The sequence below is a fragment of the Ambystoma mexicanum genome, chromosome 10 (genome assembly GCF_040938575.1).
Source record: "Ambystoma mexicanum isolate Mex_15411 chromosome 10, UKY_AmexF1_1, whole genome shotgun sequence".
Lineage (NCBI taxonomy): Eukaryota > Metazoa > Chordata > Amphibia > Caudata > Ambystomatidae > Ambystoma > Ambystoma mexicanum.
Genome location: NC_090932.1, coordinates 1,311,525,536 through 1,311,551,567, shown reverse-complemented (window position 1 = coordinate 1,311,551,567; position 26,032 = coordinate 1,311,525,536). Strand labels below are relative to the sequence as shown.

The following is a 26,032-nucleotide window of genomic DNA, read 5'->3' as shown; positions in this document are numbered from 1 at the left end:
TAATGCACACTGGGTGTGGTGCCCATAATCCTCGTAGTGAAATGTTTGCATAGTACGAGATATATATATATATATATATATATATATATATATATATATATATATATATATATATATATATATATATATATGTGTATATATATATATATACTTTTCAAAGAAAAAACTTTACTTACAATGATGTCATCATTGTGGTCATAGGCTGCACAACAGGGGGCGCAAAGTTAAGGTGACTTTAGCTGAATTTCAGGGTTTTTGTTGAGTTAAGTTCTCACCTTAACGTCCCTGCAACTAACTTATACTAACTAACTTTCCAAGCTTTTGTTATACCATAGTTTTTGTCTGCGCCACTGGCCATGGCATTTGGCCGAACCCACTGTCCATTGTAGAGCACTACCAGAGCACTAGCCGTGGTATTCGGCTATGGTCAGTGGGCACAGCCTCCGGCCATGGCCACTGTATTTTTAAAATCCCTACCAGACCACTAGCCATGGCCGGTGGGCCCGGCCTTCGGCGGAGCCCCTGTCCATTTTTTAAAAAAACTACCAGACCACTATCCATGGCCTTCAGTCATGGCCAGTGGGCATGGCGTCTGTATTTGTTTAAATCACTACCAACCCCCTAGTCATGATCTTCAGCCTTGCCCAGTGTCCATTTTAGAACACTACCAGACCACTACACATGGCCTTTGGCCCTGCCATGGCATTTGGCGCTGGCCAGTGGGCATGGCCTTCGTTCGTGCCCACTCAACATTTTAAAATGCTTGCGACCCATCACTCAAAGACGTTCATCATTCTCAGACTGATTCTAACCTGTTTATGACAGTGTATTATGTATAAAAGATGGCAGGCTTTGAGAACTGTCCATTTTACAACACTGCCAGACCACGCCAGAAGGCACAGCCTTCTGCCATTGCTACTGTCCATTTTAAAACACTAGCCATGGCCTTTAGCGGTGCCCACTCTATTTACAGACACAACCCATTGCTCAGACGTTCATCAGACTGATTTTTCCAAAGAAGGAAGTGCCCAAGACAAAATAGCATTGGACTTTAAAAAAAGAAATATAATGAACACCAGAAAAATAACCAGAGAGAGGAAATGTTCCAAAAAATATGCTGGCAAAGTATAAAAGGTGGTCACCTTTTAAACCCAGAAATCTGTAGTGAAATATTACCTGGAAAAAAAATCCCAATACAAAAAAAGTGCTTGTGGTCTTGTGGGTAAGCTTTTGCACTGGGAACATGGCAACCTGAATAAAATCCTGGTAGCCAAATACTTGAGCATGCTTGCCAACCTCACAAAACCCAAGGGGATGTGTCCGCCCCCCGAAAACGGTTATGCTGTGCATCCACATGTGCCCTTTGCTTGTGCCCTGAAAAGCAGATCCAATCAGGGAAAAATAGCTGTACCAGTGTCAGGATTGCAACCTCTCTTGCCACATCTTGGGCAAATACTAATGACTTACTTGCCCTCTCATCATTTCCCCTCCTCACCCCCATGTCTAGCTTTCAACAATACTCTGCTTTGTAAAGATAACTTGAAAAGTACACATACCATAGTGTCAATTATATAAATTCGTATAGAGCTATGTTAGGCAAAAAAGTGTACAATGCTGGCATTATTGCCCCCTCTGTGTCTCCCCCACCCCCCACATCCTGAATAGGAGACAACAATAGAATGCAATTCAGCAAAAGGCAAAAGAAAAATAGTCTCTGAGAGCGCTGGTAACATAGAAGATCTTTAACCCATATTGGGGCATAATATATATATATATTAGGAAAGTCCATTTGAGCCAAGTCACACATTCCAGAACGCCACCTGGTAGCCATCACTGGACGTTCTAGAAGTTCACCTCCACTTCTGAGCCACAACAGCAAGGCATTGGGGTATGCAAATTAGATCAAATGCAAACCTTTTTCTCCAGGGAATTGTCTTTGTTTAAACATAGCTTAGTCAACCCAAGACCTACAATTGCAAGGCTGCCAGGACAACTACATACCTGGTTTCACTCTTCTTAGGGATGATTATCAGTGCAGTACAGTCCTGACAGCCTTGTGATTTGTTCATTTGCCCATGTTTTTGCAACACCAAGAAAGTTATGGTGGGTTGAAAAAAAAACCTTTAACCTGAAATGAGAAAGTAGGAAAGTTCATTTGAGCCAAGTCACACATTCCACAATGCCATCTAGTAGCCATCGTTGGAAGTTCACCTCCAGTTCTGAGCCACAACAGCAAGGCTTTGTGGGTATGCAAATTAGCTCAAATGCAAACCTTTTTCTCCCTGGAATTGTCTTTGTCTAAGAGGGCAGTGCTACTTATACATAGCTTAATCATGAATGGAATTTGTTTTTTACACACTATTTGTTACACTTCTCTGAGATTAGTCTGAAATAAATTAGGGCCAGCCTTCTCCATCTATCCCCTAACCTTAGATAGGTGGCACATCAGCTCTCACTAGGGACAGTCATCACACGAGGGCTACTTAGCGATGTTTGGAGAGCCAGCTTTAGCTAAATCAGAAGGCTTCTAAAAAATATTTTAAATAATAAAATGTCACATGGGCTTTTTTGTGTATCCTGCCTACGGGCCTTTGGTCCAGTTTGAGTGGCCCACTTGGTCCAATATTGGATTTTGTGGAAGGCCAGATGGCCAATTTTGCTGGCCTTATCAGGGCCTTCGGCCTTCCAGGTTAGCGGGAGGAGGTTGCATGCCAGATTTGGGATTGAGCGGAGAACAAAGTGGATGGTGTTTACCTGGCAGATGGCTTGGTAAAACGTGTGCGCGCTGGCCAGCCCAGGACAAGTGCGCCAGAAAGGAGGAGGCCATTGCACTAAGAATCCCTGTTCTTAATTCAGTCTGTCAAGACACCCCAGGCTTTTCCCATGTAGCCTAGAGCGGTGACTCATTCAGTGCCTTGGGAGACTTCTGGGTGGGAGGAATATGGTTGCCAAGCATGTCTCAGATGAAAGGAGCGCAGAGGATGCTGTGGAGGACTGGCAGATGGCATAGTCGAGCACCTACTCACATGGTTCATAGACCCATTACTCGCATGCGTAGCCCTGAACCAGCAACAGGTTATAAGGGGTTACCTGCCATTTTCCCACCGCCTTTAGCAACAGGTTTTGAGGCATACCACCATGGGGCATTCCTCTGACAAGTAGTCACCTTACACACAGCCTATCGCTAATAGCTGTGCCCTTTCTGGAGGCACCCTTCTTATCCGTGATGGAGATGTCACATAGTATTAAGTGACATTGACCTCTTTCAGCAGTAGGGGACCCCGTGTCTGACATTACAGCAAGACCTCGACGTCAAGATCTAAAGGCTAGTATCTCCTCACACACCTTGTTCAACCTCTCTACCCACCACCAGCAAGCCAGACAGCCCTGTAAGCCTTCCTCGTCACCTAGTTCTCCCCTTCCCATTTCATAACAGATGTCATGTGTTGATGCTGGATTTGCATGTGCTTTGCCTGTTGGCTAATGCTGCTTGTGTTCCCCTGAAGCTGCGCACAGCCAGCGAGTACGAGGAGAGGAAGCTGATCCGGGCCGCCATCCGCAAGCTGCGAAACGAAGAAATTGAAGGTCAGTTTGTGCCTTTTGTTTACACGGGAGGCGGGGAGAATCCTATGCGGCCCGCAAGTCGCACGTCTAGGTTAAGTTGGGCTACTCATTAACTGAAGGCGTTCTTTCCTTCAGCAATGTCAACGCGTGTGGGCCGCAGCAGAGAGCGTGATATTGAAAAGCCGGCTTCCGGGCAACAGGAGAACCATACCGACGTGCCTTCATCGCTGGTGAGTGCGTCTGTTTTCTTTGACTGCTGTGTTTTGTTCTCTTTGCACCTGTGCCTACTGTACTTTCAGGGCTCCTTTGTGATGTTTTAAAATTCCCACTTGTTCCATCTTTTTTGACCACTCTCCTTACCCACACAAATCACCCCGGTGCCATTTCATCACTGCCCCCCCCATTTGGGCTCCACATCCAAGATTGTGGCTTACGTTGCTGTCTTTATTCCTGTCTTTGTATTTCCAAGGTCATGGCTTTCCCTCTTTGGTCCATGTGCAGCTACTCTTTTGGGAGAAGGGTGCATTTTCGAGAGGGAAAGTACGGTGCATGGCGGATACACTTCTCACATTGCAGCTATTGCAAAGGCTGTGCAGATTTTCCCGGAAAATGCCCATTCGGGTCGGATGGTGGGTGCAAATGAAAATGCTTGGATCGCTGGCATTGTGGCACACAGATTGTGAGGGCGATGCAGCGTTTCACTGGAGCATTAACTTCCCAGGTCCTGCGCAAGCCTGAAGCTTCCACGAGCATCCCTTGGGCCAGTGTATTGATTGCTCTAGGGATTAAAGTTTCCCTAGCGGAATAAGATGACCACTGGGTCATTTTCAGGGCTCAAATCCAAAAAAAGAAAGTGGTTCGGGGGCACTCGGGCATACAAAATGCCAAGTGAAGTCACAGGAAGTGAAAGTATCCCGAGGTGAAATATGCAAATTCGATTCAATGTGTCTTTCCCAATTGAAAGTGCTCAGGACAATATAGCATTTGCTAAATGAACAAACTTAACCACAACATTTCTGGAGAAGCATAAAAGGCGAGCAACTTTTACGTCTAAAAATCTGTGATAAAACATCCTGTGTAGCAGAATGTCAATAAGATAAATGTGACTGCGTCATAAGGGATTCACGTGGTCTTGAGGCGAAGTGTATCGCCTTACAGCCGCGACCAGACTTCAAATCCTAGCCATGGCCCCTCGGGTATGCTACACCCACTTCCGCATCCATCTTCTGTTTTTACTGCTGAAAAGTGCTCCATTGTGTATCTATATTGTTGTATACCTCTGTAAAGTGCTCCATTGTGTATCTATATTGTTGTATACCTCTGTAAAGTGCTCCGTAGCTTCTCGGAGCTAGGTCCGCACTCCATAAATAACCTAATAATAATAGAACTGGGTGCAGCAAGTTATTTTTTTTATTCCTTGAAACATACAGAGGGGTGGCGTCCGCCCTCTGGAAAAAAGTGGGCGCTCACCCGTGTGTTCCCTCGACTTGTGACTTGGTTATTTTGCGTGGCCTCTGGGAACTGGTGTAGGTTAGCCAGATGTATTAAAGTGTACTCCCCCTTTGGTAAGGGAGGAGTGGAGGCATGTGCGCTGTTCATTTGGGGTGATCAGGGATGTTCAGGACACTGTTCCATTGATCAGCAACTAGACACACGTTCAGGACCACAGTGGTGGCACAGGGCTGCCTGGGGGCACCACACATGCAACAAAGGTCTGGAAAAGCTGTGAACGGCAATGCACACCCAGTGGCTAACACCAAAGGGGAAACCTTCAGACTGCAGTTGAAGCGGGCATGTTGGGCTCGCGTAATGCACCAGATGCTTGATTTCGGGTCTAGGCACTCCAGATCAACCACACAGCGAGAGAGGGAGAGACACCCGTGGAAGAGAATCCTACAGCTGGGGTGCAATAGGTGTGACTTAACTAGAATGTGCTTGTGCACATGCTTACTTCGCAGTCCGTGGAACATGGAGGCCTGCATCGATGGTCAGGTCTGATTTAGTCTGTAGTGTATTGGTTTCACTTTCACTAGTCTGCTACGTCTTTACTTTCCCTATTCCAAGTCCTACGTAAAGCTGCTGGTGGGTTCCAATTTCCCTAGTGACCGCAGTGGTGTTCTACTAGAGTAAGGCGACGGGTGGCAGGCCGCTCGCAAGCGACTCCAGAGGGGTTGGAGTGCTTGTGAATGAGTGACAGCGTGCAGATATCAGAGGCTCATATTTTGATTTGTCATCTGCTACCAAATCCTGCAGCCCAAAAATATGATTTTAAAACTGCTTATTCACTTGCAAAGGTATTGACTTTTTTACTAAAAAATCCTATTGCAAAAATGGGAGTAACTTGGGTTCTACCTGCCAGATGTGCTTCCGAGGGCATCTTCGTGAGGTAGTCATGGGTGTTCCGTCCAAATTGTAGACTTCTACCACAACCAAAATGGGGTTTACACTTCTTCCAGGCTTGGTACGTTCTAAGGGTGGAGCCCCAGTGCATCTACACCTGCTGCTGACAATCCATTTACTCATGCCCAGCAGCAGGTATCCAAGGGTGTGCCTTATATGTGGATGTTGGTAAGTTCAATAATGCTCCCACTGGCCAGCGGGCCCATCTGGGTACAAACCCACCAACACCAGTTTGTAAAGCAGAGAGCACTGCCTGAAAGTGAGACTGTTTAGCAGATCTGGCTTCCATGGCAGGATCCGTTACTAGAGTTCATACAATTTTGAAAAATGTCGGGTTTCACCGTAGCAGACGGAAACTCGCCACACCTACATCAAGAGTCATGTGTTCTGATGCTAGCCACACGCTTTCAATCGGAATGGGCCATCTGTGGTTGGCATTAAAATACCTTTAATCCTCCGGTGTTAATAAACTGCCACCATCAGGAAATCTCACCCACACAAACGTCTTATACCACAAAGCTATGTGCCAGAGATTACCGCAGCAGTTTTGAGCTCTGTTTAATTTCCTTACGAAATTATATTTTTTACAGTTTTAAAGTCGGTTTCAAAAGCACTTGAAGTGTGATTTTGCTAATTTAGACATGATCTCCGACTGTTGACGTCTAAAAAACACCATCCAAATGAGCTCTTCATTTTTACTAAAGTCATATTTAGATGTTTATTAATTTTGAAGGGATTTCTTTATGCAAACTGATTGCTTTGCTTCTGATATAGTAGCAAAGGTCATAAACACACGTGGATTGGTGTGAGGTTGGGGGGAGGGGAAAAACATCCAGGTGGGGTGCTGTCCTTTAGGGATATGGCGTAACACAATGTGGGGGCGGGGGTTATGGGTAGGTTGAGCATAAAGGAGGAACTCTTGGTAGTGGAATTATATGCATAAGTCAATAACATACTTTATATACAGGATAGTAAAAACAAGAAAAAAATAAAATGTAAAATGCATGAAGTAAATCATGACCGTAATTCAGAAATAGCATCAGTTATTCTCAAAGAAAATGAAGATAATGCACAAGATAACAATATCTAATAGTGTCATTCATCTATGATGTCCAGTGCAGGTGCCATGTGTAGGGTGGCAGAGGAATGAGATGTCCAGTGCAGGTCATGTGGAGGGTGGCAGAGGAATGAGATGTCCAGTGCAGGTCATGTGGAGGGTGGCAGAGGAATGAGATGTCCAGTGCAGGTCATGTGTAGGGTGGCAGAGGAATGAGATGTCTAGTGCAGGTCATGTGTAGGGTGGCAGAGGAATGAGATGTCCAGTGCAGGTCATGTGGAGGGTGGCAGAGGAATGAGATGTCCAGCGTGGTTCATGTGTACGGTGGCAGAGGAATGAGATGTCCAGCGCAGTTCATGTGGAGGGTGGCAGAGGAATGAGATGTCCAGCGCAGGTCATGTGTAGGGTGGCAGAGGAATGAGATGTCCAGCGCAGGTCATGTGTAGGGTGGCAGAGGAATGAGATGTCCAGCGCAGTTCATGTGTAGGGTGGCAGAGGAATGAGATGTCCAGCGCAGTTCATGTGGAGGGTGGCAGAGGAATGAGATGTCCAGCGCAGTTCATGTGTAGGGTGGCAGAGGAATGAGATGTCCAGCGCAGGTTATGTGTAGGGTGGCAGAGGAATGAGATGTCCAGCGCAGGTCATGTGGAGGGTGGCAGAGGAATGAGATGTCCAGCGCAGGTCATGTGTAGGGTGGCAGAGGAATGAGATGTCCAGTGCAGGTCATGTGGAGGGTGGCAGAGGAATGAGATGTCCAGTGCAGGTCATGTGGAGGGTGGCAGAGGAATGAGATGTCCAGTGCAGGTCATGTGGAGGGTGGCAGAGGAATGAGATGTCCAGTGCAGGTCATGCGGAGGGTGGCAGAGGAATGAGATGTCCAGTGCAGTTCATGCGGAGGGTGGCAGAGGAATGAGATGTCCAGTGCAGGTCATGCGCAGGGTGGCAGAGGAATGAGATGTCCAGTGCAGGTCATGCGCAGGGTGGCAGAGGAATGAGATGTCCAGTGCAGGTCATGCGCAGGGTGGCAGAGGAATGAGATGTCCAGTGCAGTTCATGCGCAGGGTGGCAGAGGAATGAGATGTCCAGTGCAGGTCATGCGCAGGGTGGCAGAGGAATGAGATGTCCAGCGCAGGTCATGCGCAGGGTGGCAGAGGACTGAGATGTACAGCGCAGGTCATGTGGAGGGTGGCAGAGGAATGAGATGTCCAGTGCAGTTCATGTGCAGGGTGGCAGAGGAATGAGATGTCCAGTGCGGTTCATGTGGAGAGTGGCACAGGAATGAGATGTCCAGCGCGGTTCATGTGGAGGGTGGCAGAGGAATGAGATGTCCAGCGCAGTTCATGTGGAGGGTGGCAGAGGAATGAGATGTCCAGTGCAGGTCATGTGTAGGGTGGCAGAGGAATGAGATGTCAGTGCAGGTCATGCGTAGGGTGGCAGAGGAATGAGATGTCAGTGCAGGTCATGCGTAGGGTGGCAGAGGAATGAGATGTCCAGTGCAGGTCATGTGTAGGGTGGCAGAGGAATGAGATGTCCGGTGCAGTTCATGCGTAGGGTGGCAAAGGAATGAGATGTCAGTGCAGGTCATGTGTAGGGTGGCAGAGGAATGAGCTGTCAAGCGCAGTTCATGTGTAGGGTGGCAGAGGAATGAGATGTGCAGCGCAGTTCATGTGTAGGGTGGCAGAGGAATGAGCTGTCCAGCGCAGTTCATGTGGAGGGTGGCAGAGGAATGAGATGTCCAATGCGGTTCATGTGTAGGGTGGCAGAGGAATGAGATGTCCAGCGCAGTTCATGTGTAGGGTGGCAGAGGAATGAGATGTCCAGCGCAGGTCATGTGTAAGGTGGCAGAGGAATGTGATGTCCAGTGCAGGTCATGTGTAGGGTGGCAGAGGAATGAGATGTCCAGTGCAGGTCATGTGTAGGGTGGCAGAGGAATGAGATGTCCAGTGCAGGTCATGTGTAGGGTGGCAGAGGAATGAGATGTCCAGTGCAGGTCATGTGTAGGGTGGCAGAGGAATGAGATGTCCAGTGCAGGTCATGTGTAAGGTGGCAGAGGAATGAGATGTCCAGTGCAGGTCATGTGTAGGGTGGCAGAGGAATGAGATGTCCAGCGCAGTTCATGTGTAGGGTGGCAGAGGAATGACATGTCCAGTGCAGTTCATGTGCAGGGTGGCAGAGGAATGAGATGTCAGTGCAGGTCATGTGCAGGGTGGCAGAGGAATGAGATGTCCAGTGCGGTTCATGTGGAGGGTGGCACAGGAATGAGATGTCCAGCGCGGTTCATGTGTAGGGTGGCAGAGGAATGAGATGTCCAGCGCAGTTCATGTGGAGGGTGGCAGAGGAATGAGATGTCCAGCGCAGGTCATGTGTAGGGTGGCAGAATGAGATGTCCAGTGCGGTTCATGTGGAGAGTGGCACAGGAATGAGATGTCCAGCGCGGTTCATGTGGAGGGTGGCAGAGGAATGAGATGTCCAGCGCAGTTCATGTGGAGGGTGGCAGAGGAATGAGATGTCCAGTGCAGGTCATGTGTAGGGTGGCAGAGGAATGAGATGTCCGGTGCAGTTCATGCGTAGGGTGGCAAAGGAATGAGATGTCAGTGCAGGTCATGTGTAGGGTGGCAGAGGAATGAGCTGTCAAGCGCAGTTCATGTGTAGGGTGGCAGAGGAATGAGATGTGCAGCGCAGTTCATGTGTAGGGTGGCAGAGGAATGAGCTGTCCAGCGCAGTTCATGTGTAGGGTGGCAAAGGAATGAGATGTCAGTGCAGGTCATGTGTAGGGTGGCAGAGGAATGAGCTGTCTAGCGCAGGTCATGTGTAGGGTGGCAGAGGAATGAGATGTCCAGTGCAGTTCATGTGTAGGGTGGCAGAGGAATGAGATGTGTAGCGCAGTTCATGTGTAGGGTGGCAGAGGAATGAGATGTCCAGTGCAGGTCATGTGCAGGGTGGCAGAGGAATGAGATGTCCAGTGCAGGTCATGCGCAGGGTGGCAGAGGAATGAGATGTCCAGTGCAGTTCATGCGCAGGGTGGCAGAGGAATGAGATGTCCAGTGCAGGTCATGTGCAGGGTGGCAGAGGGATGAGATGTCCAGCGCAGGTCATGTGCAGGGTGGCAGAGGACTGAGATGTACAGCGCAGGTCATGTGGAGGGTGGCAGAGGAATGAGATGTCCAGTGCAGTTCATGTGCAGGGTGGCAGAGGAATGAGATGTCCAGTGCAGGTCATGTGTAGGGTGGCAGAGGAATGAGATGTCCAGCGCAGTTCATGTGGAGGGTGGCAGAGGACTGAGATGTCCAGCGCAGGTCATGTGCAGGGTGGCAGAGGAATGAGTTGTCCAGTGCGGTTCATGTGGAGAGTGGCACAGGAATGAGATGTCCAGCGCGGTTCATGTGGAGGGTGGCAGAGGAATGAGATGTCCAGCGCAGTTCATGTGGAGGGTGGCAGAGGAATGAGATGTCCAGCGCAGGTCATGTGTAGGGTGGCAGAGGAATGGGATGTCCAGCGCAGGTCATGTGTAGGGTGGCAGAGGAATGAGATGTCCAGCGCAGTTCATGTGTAGGGTGGCAGAGGAATGAGATGTCCAGCGCAGTTCATGTGGAGGGTGGCAGAGGAATGAGATGTCCAGCGCAGTTCATGTGTAGGGTGGCAGAGGAATGAGATGTCCAGCGCAGGTCATGTGTAGGGTGGCAGAGGAATGAGATGTCCAGCGCAGGTCATGTGGAGGGTGGCAGAGGAATGAGATGTCCGGTGCAGTTCATGTGCAGGGTGGCAGAGGAATGAGATGTCCAGTGCAGGTCATGTGTAGGGTGGCAGAGGAATGAGATGTCTAGTGCAGGTCATGTGTAGGGTGGCAGAGGAATGAGATGTCCAGTGCAGGTCATGTGTAGGGTGGCAGAGGAATGAGATGTCCAGTGCAGGTCATGTGGAGGGTGGCAGAGGAATGAGATGTCCAGTGCAGGTCATGTGGAGGGTGGCAGAGGAATGAGATGTCCAGTGCAGGTCATGCGGAGGGTGGCAGAGGAATGAGATTTCCAGTGCAGTTCATACGGAGGGTGGCAGAGGAATGAGATGTCCAGTGCAGGTCATGCGGAGGGTGGCAGAGGAATGAGATGTCCAGTGCAGGTCATGTGCAGGGTGGCAGAGGAATGAGATGTCCAGTGCAGGTCATGCGCAGGGTGGCAGAGGAATGAGATGTCCAGTGCAGTTCATGCGCAGGGTGGCAGAGGAATGAGATGTCCAGTACAGGTCATGCGCAGGGTGGCAGAGGAATGAGATGTCCAGCGCAGGTCATGCGCAGGGTGGCAGAGGACTGAGATGTACAGCGCAGGTCATGTGGAGGGTGGCAGAGGAATGTCCAGTGCAGTTCATGTGCAGGGTGGCAGAGGAATGAGATGTCCAGTGCAGGTCATGTGTAGGGTGGCAGAGGAATGAGATGTCCAGCGCGGTTCATGTGGAGGGTGGCAGAGGACTGAGATGTCCAGCGCAGGTCATGTGCAGGGTGGCAGAGGAATGAGATGTCCAGTGCGGTTCATGTGGAGAGTGGCACAGGAATGAGATGTCCAGCGCGGTTCATGTGGAGGGTGGCAGAGGAATGAGATGTCCAGCGCAGTTCATGTGGAGGGTGGCAGAGGAATGAGATGTCCAGCGCAGGTCATGTGTAGGGTGGCAGAGGAATGAGATGTCAGTGCAGGTCATGCGTAGGGTGGCAGAGGAATGAGATGTCAGTGCAGGTCATGCGTAGGGTGGCAGAGGAATGAGATGTCCAGTGCAGGTCATGTGTAGGGTGGCAGAGGAATGAGATGTCCGGTGCAGTTCATGCGTAGGGTGGCAAAGGAATGAGATGTCAGTGCAGGTCATGTGTAGGGTGGCAGAGGAATGAGCTGTCAAGCGCAGTTCATGTGTAGGGTGGCAGAGGAATGAGATGTGCAGCACAGTTCATGTGTAGGGTGGCAGAGGAATGAGCTGTCCAGCGCAGTTCATGTGTAGGGTGGCAAAGGAATGAGATGTCAGTGCAGGTCATGTGTAGGGTGGCAGAGGAATGAGCTGTCTAGCGCAGGTCATGTGTAGGGTGGCAGAGGAATGAGATGTCCAGTGCAGTTCATGTGTAGGGTGGCAGAGGAATGAGATGTGTAGCGCAGTTCATGTGTAGGGTGGCAGAGGAATGAGATGTCCAGTGCAGGTCATGTGGAGGGTGGCAGAGGAATGAGATGTCCAGTGCAGGTCATGCGGAGGGTGGCAGAGGAATGAGATGTCCAGTGCAGGTCATGTGCAGGGTGGCAGAGGAATGAGATGTCCAGTGCAGGTCATGCGCAGGGTGGCAGAGGAATGAGATGTCCAGTTCAGTTCATGCGCAGGGTGGCAGAGGAATGAGATGTCCAGTGCAGGTCATGTGCAGGGTGGCAGAGGAATGAGATGTCCAGCGCAGGTCACGCGCAGGGTGGCAGAGGACTGAGATGTCCAGCGCAGTTCATGTGGAGGGTGGCAGAGGACTGAGATGTCCAGCGCAGGTCATGTGCAGGGTGGCAGAGGAATGAGATGTCCAGTGCGGTTCATGTGGAGAGTGGCACAGGAATGAGATGTCCAGCGCGGTTCATGTGGAGGGTGGCAGAGGAATGAGATGTCCAGCGCAGTTCATGTGGAGGGTGGCAGAGGAATGAGATGTCCAGTGCAGGTCATGTGTAGGGTGGCAGAGGAATGAGATGTCAGTGCAGGTCATGCGTAGGGTGGCAGAGGAATGAGATGTCAGTGCAGGTCATGCGTAGGGTGGCAGAGGAATGAGATGTCCAGTGCAGGTCATGTGTAGGGTGGCAGAGGAATGAGATGTCCGGTGCAGTTCATGCGTAGGGTGGCAAAGGAATGAGATGTCAGTGCAGGTCATGTGTAGGGTGGCAGAGGAATGAGCTGTCAAGCGCAGTTCATGTGTAGGGTGGCAGAGGAATGAGATGTGCAGCGCAGTTCATGTGTAGGGTGGCAGAGGAATGAGCTGTCCAGCGCAGTTCATGTGTAGGGTGGCAAAGGAATGAGATGTCAGTGCAGGTCATGTGTAGGGTGGCAGAGGAATGAGCTGTCTAGCGCAGGTCATGTGTAGGGTGGCAGAGGAATGAGATGTCCAGTGCAGTTCATGTGTAGGGTGGCAGAGGAATGAGATGTGTAGCGCAGTTCATGTGTAGGGTGGCAGAGGAATGAGCTGTCCAGCGCAGTTCATGTGTAGAGTGGCAAAGGAATGAGATGTCAGTGCAGGTCATGTGTAGGGTGGCAGAGGAATGAGCTGTCTAGCGCAGGTCATGTGTAGGGTGGCAGAGGAATGAGATGTCCAGTGCAGTTCATGTGTAGGGTGGCAGAGGAATGAGATGTGCAGTGCAGTTCATGTGTAGGGTGGCAGAGGAATGAGATGTCAGTGCAGGTCATGTGTAGGGTGGCAGAGGAATGACATGTCCAGTACAAGTCATGTGTAGGGTGGCAGAGGAATGAGATGTGCAGTGCAGTTCATGTGGAGGGTGGCAGAGGAATGACCTGTCCAGCGCAGGTCATGTGTAGGGTGGCAGAGGAATGAGATGTCCAGTGCAGTTCATGTGTAGGGAGGCAGAGGAATGAGATGTCAGTGAAGTTCATGTGTAGGGTGGCAGAGGAATGAGATGTGCAGTGCAGTTCATGTGTAGGGTGGCAGAGGAATGGGAAGTCAGTGCGGTTCATGTGTAGGGTGGCAGAGGAATGAGATGTCAGTGCGGTTCATGTGTAGGGTGGCAGAGGAATGAGATGTGCAGTTCATGTGGAGGGTGGCAGACGGATGAGATGTCAGTGCAGTTCATGTGTAGGGTGGCAGAGGAATGACATGTCAGTGCAGTTCATGTGTAGGGTGGCAGAGGAATGACATGTCCAGTGCAGTTCATGTGTAGGGTGGCAGAGGAATAAGTTTGGTTTATTTGCAGGTCGGGTGCGAAAGGAGGATCTTTTATTTGCAGGTTGGGTGCAGAAGTGGCTCGGTGTGCTGACGTGTAGAGAAGGAGGGTATCCCCTTGATACATCTAGCAGTTTGACCCATCTCGACTTGTATAGGGCTGCTGTATTGACATGTGAATAATTTGCAGGTCACAGGTTCAAATCGTAGAGGGCCGAACTCCACTTTTCCTCCCCCACATCCCCCAGTCTTGATGAAATGAACACATTGGGCCTCATTACGACCCTGCCGGTCCGGAAAGAACGGTGGTGGTAAAACCGCCACCACCGTTCTTTCCGGACCGGCTGATTCCGAGTCCTGCAGGCGGGAGGTGTCACTCCCGCCAGTTCTGACCTGGCAGGTTTAACACCACCCTTCTGCAAGCGGAAATGGAAACACAGGCTCCGTCATAGATGGAACCGGTGTTTCCATTGTCCCCATCTCCATGGATTCCGGGAATCACAGAGGCGGAATGGTAATACGAGTCTGGCGGTAACTTGCCGGTTTTTCCGGCTCGGTTACCGCCGGACTCGTAATGAGGCCCACTATGTTTAGTAACAGGCTGACTTATTACCCTCTGTGTGCAGAGGAAACCTGTGTAGAGGTTTCCCTGGACTAATTTACAGAAGACCTTCAGCTGGGGTAGCCACTTAATGTGCAATGGGTTTATTGGACAGAACCGTGCAAGTCAGTTTTGGTGAATACTTCCTTGTAGTGAAATAACACCACAGGAATCTGAAGGGTGCTTATTCTGGATCTTGTGATGGAATTCTGTTGCTGTGTAAGATGGGAAGAGATGCATAGGCTGTACGTTTCTGATCCCTTCCCAATGTTCACACACTCCCCGTCATTAGCACCATTGCATGCTCCCCCTCGTTTCTCCCCTTTCACTGCCATGATTTTCCCAGACTCTTCTCCAGCCCACCTATTTCTCCAATACTCTTCCGTTCCCTTCCATCCAGGTCACGCTCTCCTTTTATCCATCTTTCTCTCTCTGCTTTCCATACAGACCGATGCTCAAACATTGATCTGCCTGTCATTGTAATGTTTCATTATTTTCCTTGCAAATTTGGAGAGTGAATTGGAGGCTCAGATTTCTGTTTCGTTGCTTACCTCTGCGATCGACGTGAACAGTCCAATACGTTCATTTAATTTTGCAAACGGATACATTTAATTTGAGAAATTATTGGGCCTGTTGAAATGCTTTCCTTGAACGCTTCAGAACAGAGAATCCTTCTACTACTAAAAAGGCAGTGATTCCAAAAAGGGCAGTGGTTTGCCACTATCTGCTTTCTATAGGACAAGTGTTAGGAAGAGGACAGCCCCCTCCCCCCTAGGCGCTTTAAAGTGAGGCGAGATGCATTCGAGGCACTGCGATGATCCAGGGGGCAGGGGGAACAGTTAGAGGGACGCTTTTCCGTTCAACGGGACCCCATGTTAATATAACCAATTATAGTTTTAACTACATGGTGTGGCCCAAGGCGCGAGCAGCATTGCTGTTTTGCATAGATATTAGTCATCCTAGATAGAAGGGAATGCGTGCACTGTAATTGCAGCATTGCATACACTAGGCCAAATCCAAGAGGCCACAGAAATCTCCAGTCATGCCCGAGCACCCATGAGGACAGTTTGCACCCCCACCCACCACAACGTTTATTCATTGTTCCAAAAGTGTTGCAAAGATGTGTTTTTCACCAAAGAGGAATGTGCCTTACAAGGCGCGACCACAGACCGGCAGGCCCGGTGTACATGTTATCTCACATTGGCCAAAGCATGACCGGTCCATTTCCGGGTGACCACGAGTTATAGCCCATATAACTGACTGAACCCTAACATCTCCGAATTCCATGGCACCAGGTGCCCCTTTGACCACCGTCCCCAAAGTAACAAGTCCTGAAATGTTCAAAGAGGATGGACAGGGCATGTCGTTGAAGCAACAATCGTGTGATTTGTATTGCGAGGTGCTGGGAGTGATAAATTATAGTTCAAAACGAGGGTAGAGGCCTTGGAGCCCGATGGCACGGAGGGAGTAAGTGAAATGTGTGAAGGTTAGAGCCCCCCCCCCGAACCTCCTGTGTGTCCATCTTAAGGCCTGCCAAGTCCACAGTATGAGTAATAAAACAAACTGTATAGGAGGAGTATAATTCATTTGTTTTCCGACCTTTGAAGTGAGAAGATAAGCCCCGCAGCACCCACGTGATGGAAGACGGACGGACTGAGCTGGGACCAATAAACTGCCATCCCTTATGGATAAAGGTGGTACCTGTATAGGGTACATCTAATCAGCCGCGCAGGTTTTTATTGTATGTATTGTGTCAACTATGACAATGTTCTCCTATATCAGATTCTGCTTCCATTACTTTTTGTCAGAACACTCTTAACAGCAGAGTTCTTCGCTGTTGCTCTCATCTGCGTGTGAGATTAAAACAACCCCTTCCTCCCATAAAATATGACACTGAAGTAGGCCAGGAGATACCATGAACGCCCATACTATTTTGGACCAATTCCTAGTGCTCCGATGATGGACAAGTATGTCGAGAGGTCCCCACTCAGCCAGCCATATAGACGTGGTGCGGTACAAGTCTACCGCCACAAAGCCACGCCACTGATGTCATTAGAGAGACCACAATTTAGCAGCGTTGGATATGAATCACATGTGCCACTGGCACATCGGGACACAAACACACGTCCGAATACATGAAGAACACGAGCGTACCGTTCTATAGATAGGGGACAGATACATATACATACTGTCACTGCTTCATTATTTTGTCATTCGCTAGACGCAGCAAAGCAGAAACCGCAACAAGCAAGAGATCCTGAGTAAAGCTTGCAGCTGTTTATATGCAAAAAACCTTATGGAGCTGCAGGAGCACCTATGAGACCTGACAGAGCCAAGTGTGACTATAACATGGAGAATATAGAGTAGCATGGACACTGTAGGAACTGCATAATGGTTTAGGAAAATTACAGCTGGCCACAAGCCTCTTGGCAAGAGCTGAGTTGAGTTGATTTCAGGCTGGACAAGAGCAAACGTGTGAAACAGGACCTGCTGCCATGGCCACCAGATACAAATGACATTCCATTCCCTGAATGGCAGTAACACCAGATGCAATAAAAGTGAATCATTCTTCATAATTCAGAGCTGCAGGGCTCCAAATCGTGGTCTCCGAACATGTGACCGGCCGACTCGGACAATGGACAGAAACCAGCGCTGGGAACAGGAGCCGATCTCACGCCGCCAGACGGAAGCTCGCAACAAAGATGTTACAATATGAGACAAGTGTTGCACGAGATGAACAATCACTTTCATAGACTAAGATAGTACACACAAGTTACAATGCAGACAAATAGTCGTTCTCATTACCTTGAGAAGGTACACCAAGAGCTGAGAACCATTGCGTATCCCAGGCCTGGCGACGTCCACTCTAACCAACCACAATTCAGTATCCTAGGGGTGGGTAGCAGCGGGCAAGAACCAATGGTAAGACTCTCAACACTGCAACATTGTTAAAAATGGTGATTTGGGGATGGACCAGGCCAGCCACCTGACATGCAAGAGCCAGTAGGATAACACATGATATGATATGGCATTTGTAACACGCCTATGCACAAGTGTTTCAAGGTGTGACGAGACAAGGAAGGGGGAAACAGAGGTAGGACAGAGGCAGCGATCTTGCTAGGCCAAGTGACATTGAGATCGCACAAGTGCAGGGGAGGGGAGAGGGGAAAAGTTCCAGGGAAAAGGGGAGGAGGCAGTGCTGTACATGGGATCAAAACAATAACAAGAAGTGCGGCCAGCAGGTGGCAGGTGGCAGGTGCAAGGGTAAGTGCAGACATCAGACGTCCAAAAGTGCAGGTAGGGGGACTGTAGGGATTCAGATACAGACCCAAGTGCAAGGGTTGCCGGGAGGTAGTGCGGGTGTGCAACTGGGCCGGTAGGGACCTGAGCCTGAAATCGGAAGGTAGCCAGGTGACCAGCACAGCATCAGACAGGAAATCACCAGGGGAGAGGAGGAGAGAATGAAGAAGCAAAGAGGAAGGTCTTGAGGTGCTTCTGGAACCGGAAATGGTTCTCCTTAAGTTTCAGAGAGGCAGGGAGACTATTCCAGAGGGATGCCCCAGCCGAAGAAAGAGATCTACCACCAACTCGTTGCTAGGAGAAGCGACTGACCCTGAGGGAGTTGGAGCTTGAGTAGGAAGTTATTTACGAAGAGAGAGTTGGAGGTATTGAGGGCCCAGGTCCCAGAAGGCCTTCTGGACAATGCAGAGGGTCTTGAACTTAATCTTTGAAGCCACTGGGAGCCAATGCAGGGATTTCAGTGCTGGAGAGATACGATCCCTGGGCTTGAGGCCAAGGACAAGTCTTGCAGTCCTGTTCTAGATGAGTTGCAGATGGCGGAGAGTAGAAGCAGGCAGATTTAGAAAGAGGCTGTTGCAGTAGTCTAGCGATAAACATAGCTCTAGAGACAGTGAGCTTCTGGGGAAGGAGAGGAAAGGAAGAATACCTCTGAGGAGGTGCCGTTGGTAGTTTGACTTCTTAGAGACGTCAGAGATGTGAGGAGAAAAGGACAGTGTGGAGTCAAAGATGACCCAGAGGTTCTTAGCCACACAGGTGGGAGCAGGAAGAGGGCCAAGGGAGGCCGGCCAGAGAGTGACATATAGGTGATTATATAGATTATTAGTCTCCTATTGACCAATCAAGTAGGCAGATGGGTATTCTGGAGAGGGGCCCAGGTTGTGACATCATTCTGATGGAATTTTAGGACAAAACTAACCCGCGAGCTAGGAGATGTTGAGATGTTCACAGATTTCTTCTATCCTTGTACTGATCCCTGTTGGTTTTGGCTGTAATAAACCGCAGTTTGAACTTGCCATCTGACTGGGTCTACGTTCCTTTTGGGGGAAGGTGTTGGGCCTTCCTAGAGTCAGCGAACTCCTAGTGGCCCTCTGGTTTACCAGGGAGTTTGTCCGAACAAGCTGGTAGCGCAGGTGATGGTTGGCTGTGCCAGTCCGGCACCAGGTCGACTCCTTCGTCGCCGAACCTGAGAGGCTGTGGGACCCTCGCATATTTAGAGAAGACCGGACAACGTAGCGTTCAGGGGGTGCCTTCACAAGAGTTTCAAGGTAGTGAATTACAAAAGGGGGTAGTTTAAGGAGCTGAATCCTGAAATGGCACTGACTCAAAAAAAAAAAAAATTAGAGTGAAGCCTGGACTCCAAAAGGGCAAGTGGTTCTGGGGGCTGCCTCAATTAAGACCAACAGAGCCCATGCTAAACCAAGAGTAGTGGAAAGATGTGATGAATTTCCTCCGGAGCAGTGTGTTGCATGGATTTGATGTCAGCCAGTCTATCGCTCAATACCATGCCCAAGTGTGTCTGGAATTACCAGGACACTGTGAACCTCATAGACCCATCATGGGCTCTTTAGTTTTGATTGTGTGATAGATCTGACCTTCTGAAACTTCCAATGAAAACATCTTTACTGGCATTTATTTATTGAATTTGATATAGTGCCCAAACTCTGAGGTATCACAGCGCTTGTACATAGTAAGTGGTTACAGACAAAGCAGGTAGTGAGAGTTGTACATTGCATGTTATACATATTTGTTAAAAAGCCAGTTTTTAGCAGCTTTTTGAAGACAAGGAAAGAAGGTTAATTTTGGAAATGTTCAGGAAGAGTGTTCCACAAGGTGGGGGCAGGAACACAGTAGCTACTGCTCCCTGCTCGCTTACGGTCGAATCTGGGTGTGAACAGGGCCAGGCTGAAGTAGGATCTGAGTGCCCGAATCACTGATTTTGCTGATATTCGTGGGCCTAGATAGTAGGGGGTGTTCTTGTGCAGACATCGGTGGGTGATGGTCAGCGTTTAAAATTCAATTTGTGCTTTGATAGGAAGCCAGTGCACTTTCTTTCTTGTTGAAATATGGGCTGAGAGATTTAAACCCAGGGCTGCTCCGAGGGCCTTGATTTGCAGGATTTGCAGGAGTTGCAAGGTTTTTTTCAGAGGTCCCTGAGAATAACACATTGCATTAGTCAAGCTTACTGCCAACAATAGCTTGTGCATGAGTCAGGCAGTTTTGCGGGGAAATAAATGTCCTGCTCAAGGAGATGAGGGTAGCCATGTAGGCGGTGGAGGAGGCAAGCGCGTTGATGTAGCGAGCCATATTTAGCTCAGCATCAAGATAAACTCCCAATGTCTTCACATGCTTGTAAACCTGGATAGTGTTTCCGCCGATACGAAAGGAAGAGTTTGAAGGGGCCAGGGAGCTTAGACGGTGAGCAGATCCCACAATGAGGAGCTTCATACCTTTGCCTCAGGTGAGACATGGTTTCCCCCCTTTCACTATTGACAACCAACCTACCCCTCCCCCTGCCTTTATAGGCTACTGTAAAACATTTCCCCTCATTTCCCCACATTTAACCTCTGAAAGTACTGAGACGATGAAGAGGCAACTAAGAGTAATGAACACTAGAACTATATTTCACCACTCTGGTATTGAGATGAAAAAGATGCATGCAAAGTGCTTTGAAAGTCAGGCATGTGCCTTCAACTATGGTCAGGCAAGCCAAATTGTGAATCCACACCTGTAACCTGTTAAGTGGTTGCAGGTGTATAAAGGGAGACCAGTGGAACAGCAAAGAAAGCAACAGGGAGACTCAGCCCTACAGATAAGTTGTGTGTCGGCCACTTTTACAAAAAAATGAAAAATAGGCAAATGCACACAAAGAATCAAAACTGGGAGTAAAAATGATCCCAACATAAAATGGGAAACAAATGGTTTTCTTTCGTGACAGCAATTAAGACTAGATAATACCATCACATGGCCTCAGCAAATTTGATTTGAGACCTTGTAGCAGTGGGTGGATCCCTTATAGCGGTCAGACGTGGCAGAATGTATTTGTTATGACTGTTATAAGCAGTATGAATTTGAGGTCTTTGTCAACTCTGAATACGAGGGTTCCTCGGTTTTAGGCTAGCATTCGAGGCAAGTCAAGAGAATCTGGACAGCTGAAAGCAAGAGGAGCCATGTACAAAAAATAAAATAAATGCATGATCTCACATTTCTGGATACTTACGTAAAGCTGTTTCTTCACCCAGTGGTGGGTGCTGGATAAGCAATTTCTGATTTGAGGACTCTCTGGGCTGTTTTCTAATTTACGGTAACTGTGTCTCTCTTCTAGGCATAAATGTCATATGTTTCCAAGATCTTGGTGATAGGTGCAATATTGGGGGGCAGAGGGAGGCGGTCGGCCACCTTTGGCTTTATAGAGAGGTTTTTGACTAACCCTCCCATGAGCACTAACTGCACAGTCCATAACAATCATGGGGGTCGTAGTTGTCCCTGTAGATTCAAATTCCTTGGTAATGGAAAATGATTGACTAGCTCAGGTCCATCTTCCAAGACAAGGATCAACTGTAAGATTTATTTTGTTGCTGGGAAAGGATACTGTTTTGAGGCATGAGCGAACTTTGCTGATGGATATTGCAGGAAGGGTCAGTTCAATGAGTTCTGTCAGCAAATGAAGAGTGGCAGGGACTAATGAAATTAGAATAAACACATGTTGCCAAATAAGGGAATGGTAGCAAGTGCCAGGTTTTTGGAAGGATGTCTGAGCAAAAGGAAGGTTGTAGGTAGTGTGGAAAAACCGGTCAAATGGATCTTGAGCCGAGTCGGAATATGCTTTGATGTAGTTAATTTTGTAATCGTTTTTAAGACTGTTGAATCTTTGCTAAACTAAAACCAAAAAAGTGATGGGTGGAAGGTTTTGAATTAATCTAAACCACTGCCTTTGCTCTGGGCAACCTTCCACACCACTGTTTTTAGCCCGTCTGAGCTATTGCAAAAGGGGTCCAGTCATATGCAAATCGGTCAGGTACTGTCACCAATGGGAGCAGCCCTGAAACAAATATTTCACCTGAAATGGGAAAGTATTATAGTCCATTTGAGCGAAGTCAAACATTCCACAATGCCACCTAAAACAGGTATGTAGTTTTCCTGACAGACTTGGAAGTTGTATATCTTGGGTTAATTAAGCTATGTATAAAGTAGCTCTGCCCTCCAAGACAAAGACCATTTCCTGGAGAAAAGGTTTGCATTTGGGCTAATTTGCATACCCACAATGCCTTGCTGTTGTGGCTCAGAACTGAAAGTGAACTTCCAGCAATAGCTACTAGGTGGCGTTGTACAATGTGTGACTTGGCTCAAATGGACTATCATAATATATATATGTGACAAGGTCAGTTACATGACCTTATCAGTAGGGAATAGGAACCCCTCTGCCCAACTCAGCCTGAGATGTGCGGCCTACCGGGGTGTAAGCCAGAGTCAGTCCTTCCCCAGTTGGGCAAGCTGGCAGTTGAGGGCCCCATTTCCAGGCCCCTCTCCAAGTGCCTAACTGTGTTATATATGTGCAGCATCAACCTGCATCATCCAATGCCTCTTACAGAAAATGCTGGCCAAATGTTCTTGTTCCTTCCTAGAATAGGAGGCCAGAGTCAATGGATCATCCACAAGATTACAACCCATTAGTGCCCCATGCCAAAGATCTATAGTTATCTGAGCCACAAGGAAAGAGACTGCAAATGAGAACCAAAGGCTTATGCGGCTGCCAGAGACCCTGCACAAATGACCACGGTGCCAGCACACAGTAAAAGTAGTGCTGCGGCAAACCCGGTTCAAACAGGACATATGACGGAACAACAGTTCACAGAAGAGACTTCATGAACCTTTGGGGGAGCTGAGTTGAGACCCCCTAAAAAGGGGGTGGGGCTTAACCCACTACTTGTAACTTCCTTTGTTTAGAACACCTCCGAGGCAGATGACAGTGCCAGATTGGCCAGGGCCACTAATCCAGTGCAAGAAGTAAGTGAATGGAATAAGCGGGACAATATGAAACCGGAAGCTGTGGGTTGTTGTGAGAGAATCCAAAGAACCGCAATATAGTGTGCACACCTTCTCTGAAGTAAAGTTTATTAGAATCATTTTAGAACATTCCAAATTAATGTTGAGCGCGGGGGAGAAAATGCATCTCTGGCACAAAAAGCTGCTACAGTAATAAGATTACAAATAGTGTCCTCTAGTTTTGGACACTCCCGTTCCCTGCACACCGTTGATACTGAACTAAGTCAGTCAAATATTCAAGTAACATTGGATATGTCGATCTGTGGAGGCGATATGTGTAGGCAAATTGGGAAAACGGTGGTATTGGTTGGTGAGAGCAAGTAGTAGTGTGGTGAATGTGTGTGCCAAGTCGATGAGAGCGTGTTGGAGTGAAAGTAGTGAATGAGTGGAAAGTGCTTTGGGGTGCAGGAGGGATGAGGAGTGTGCAGGAGGGAGGAATAATGTGCAGAGGGAGGAGCAGTGTGGAGGAGAGAGTTAGAACATCTAAGGGTGGAGGCAAGTAGTAGGATTGAGCTTCACCGGAGGGACGGAGGAGGAAGATGTAGTGGGAAGGTGGCTGCAGTTGGATATAGGAGAGCAGCATTCAGAGACTAACATCAGAACTTGAGAAAGGAAGGCGACCTAATCGGAGAGTCTACAAGGCACATTCCTACACCTCTTTCAGCACTAACCACATCACTAGTGAAGGACTAGTTTAGCAAGTCCCATGGTGAGCTTAGAGAAGGCAAGTTGTTTTAGGTTCCTCTTTACAGATGGGTCAATAGTCACAATCTATTAACCCGCGGACTAGGGACACCAGGGTTAGGGTGGGACATGGTAAAGGTAGATGAGTGACGGATGGCCCTAGCGCCCTGCCGAAGAAACTGTATATAGATTAAAATTAATATTAAAATGACTCTTAAAAAAAATACAATTTAAGTCTACAACCAGTAGAAATAACGTTAAGGTACAAAACACTCACTATATACCATTACAAATTAATCCTTAACACTCATTTGATCAATGGTATTGATGAATCCTGCCCAATATTTAAAGTGCGTGTAAAGGTTGGAGTTGTACAGGTATGGCATGAATTCTTATACGTCTAGTCTACTGGTTGAATTTGTCGTCATACAGATTGTGAATTTGTACCTTAACTTTATTTCTACTGCCTGTATGCTTTACCTTTTGTTAGATGAACCTGAATTCTTTTTTTTTTGTGTGTTTTTATTCTCGACTTTATTTGTTTTGTTCTGGGTAGTATGGTGTGTAGATAATGAGTGTATGTGCAAATGGGATGTGAGAATGTGGTGTAAAGTCATATGAAATGCACATGTCAAAAGTGAGGTTTGACTGTTGTGAGTTTTTATGTGTATAGGAGGCATAAAAGAGTTTTACATTTTGTACATGTATTGTGAGAAACCGGATGGTATTCTTCCACCTACTCCCTCGGGATCCTCCATTCAGGTGGCCAGTGAAGGGCCATCGCTTCTGGATCACGACCCTGGGGGGGCGAACACGCGAGGGAGGATCACCTGAGTGGAGGCTCTCGAGGGATTGGGAGGAGGACACCCAAGGGCGAGACATGGTATTCCCCCATTCCCAATAATACCCTCAACCCACTCTCCCTTAGCCTTCATGGGGTATTTTCAATCTCACCACATCTCCCCCTCCCCATTGCCCAAAAATATTGAGCCAAGGAGGAGGCAACTAAGAGCAGTAAAGATTACCCATAGAAACAACATGGGGACAGTAAGGGGAACCTACTATAGAAAACTCAAAATGTCCCACTAATAGTCAGGCAGGGTCAGGCATTTAATAATGTCCATTCACACCTGACTCCACTTGACTGTTTTTCAAATCTAAAAGGTGTTATTTCACAAGGAGGCGAGCGAGCTGGGGATGATGTCTGGACCCGAGAATTCAAGGAGCAGAGAACAGCAGGAGTGGAAGCCTGGAGGAGAACTGCATGCCGAGATGCTGGCCCAGTGTTTGTGAGGGGCTGCAGGAGCTGCAGCGTGGTTAGGGAGCCATGCCTCCAAGGAACCGGAGTAAGGCAGCCTGTATCCTGCTGGTGGATTTTGGTAAAATGCTTGGTAAAATGTGGTGACACCCTAACCTCAACCCTGTGTATCCAGAGGGACCGCTTGTCAACGCAACGCTATCCGGTGAGTGAGAGAAACTTGGGAGCGTGCGTTTGACTGAAGCGGAGCTGGAGATAGACAGTTTTAAAGAGTCACGAAGCGGAAAGTGAGATAAAGTATACAAAAGATAGAAAAGTGTAATAGATGAACAGAATGAGAGAAATGGAAAGAAAGAAGCTGCGCTAGCGGCGTGGATGAAAAGTAAACTGAAAGAAAGGCATTTGAACAGTGCAAAGGAGATTAAGTGGAATAAAGACTTTTAAAGAGTGCAGTGTGTGCACGGTAAAGAGAGGACAGTGTTAAGTGTGCAGGAAGCACGAAAAAGAAAGGGACAAGTGCAGGGGTGCACATTAAGTGAAAAGAAAGTTTGTAAGGTGTGCAAGGGGTATGATAAGAGAGCAAACTAAGGTGCAAGTGTGCATAGTGAAAAATGAACAGCAAAGCAAAGGTACAAGTTTGCACGAGGAAGAAGCAACGGAGAACAAGAAGGGGTGCAAGAAGCACCTGAAGGTGAAAGGTTTAAAAGGGGGAGTGGGAATAAAAAGGGGTTACAGATCAGAGTTGTCACGCATAGGAGGGGCAAAGATCCAGGCGGTTTCGAAAGTCTCTTGTTGTACCCCTCAAGTGAAGTGTATGTGAAAGAACTGTATCTGAAAGGAATCCTGACAACCTGAACTGGTGTTGAAACCAAAAGGGGCCTAAGCTTGGGGAAGGGAACCCTGAGAGGCCTAACCAAGATGGAGACTTATTGTTTTGCAGTGTTGAAAGGATTGAAGCTTGGGGAAGGGATCCCTAAGAAGTTTCAAAAGGAACTGTTAGATTTCTTTTGTAGTGTCTGGAACTTGAACAAGTTGAAGCTTGGGGAAGGCAACACCAAGGAATCAAAGATGCTGAAGGTATTTGAAAATATTGCAAGGACTCTGGGGAAGTTCTTAGGAACAGCCCTTTTTGAGTGAACTAATTTTTGTGACATTGACCAAACTACACCTGGTGAGAAGACCACCTGAAACCAACCTTTTTTTCCTATTTTCTGTTGAACCACTGTTTTCTTC

The 26,032-nt window shown here is 48.2% G+C and overlaps 1 protein-coding gene across 4 annotated transcripts in view; it reads left to right on the top strand.

Annotated features, from left to right (window-relative positions):
• Positions 1–26,032, top strand: part of SMTN (smoothelin) — a 781,408-nt gene that overhangs the window by 284,204 nt on the left and 471,172 nt on the right. For all 4 annotated transcript variants that reach the window (XM_069619347.1, XM_069619344.1, XM_069619345.1 and 1 more), the window contains exons 5-6: positions 3,507–3,585; positions 3,700–3,794. In XM_069619347.1, the coding sequence (XP_069475448.1) occupies positions 3,507–3,585; positions 3,700–3,794 (174 nt within the window). The remainder of the gene's footprint in view (positions 1–3,506; positions 3,586–3,699; positions 3,795–26,032) is intronic.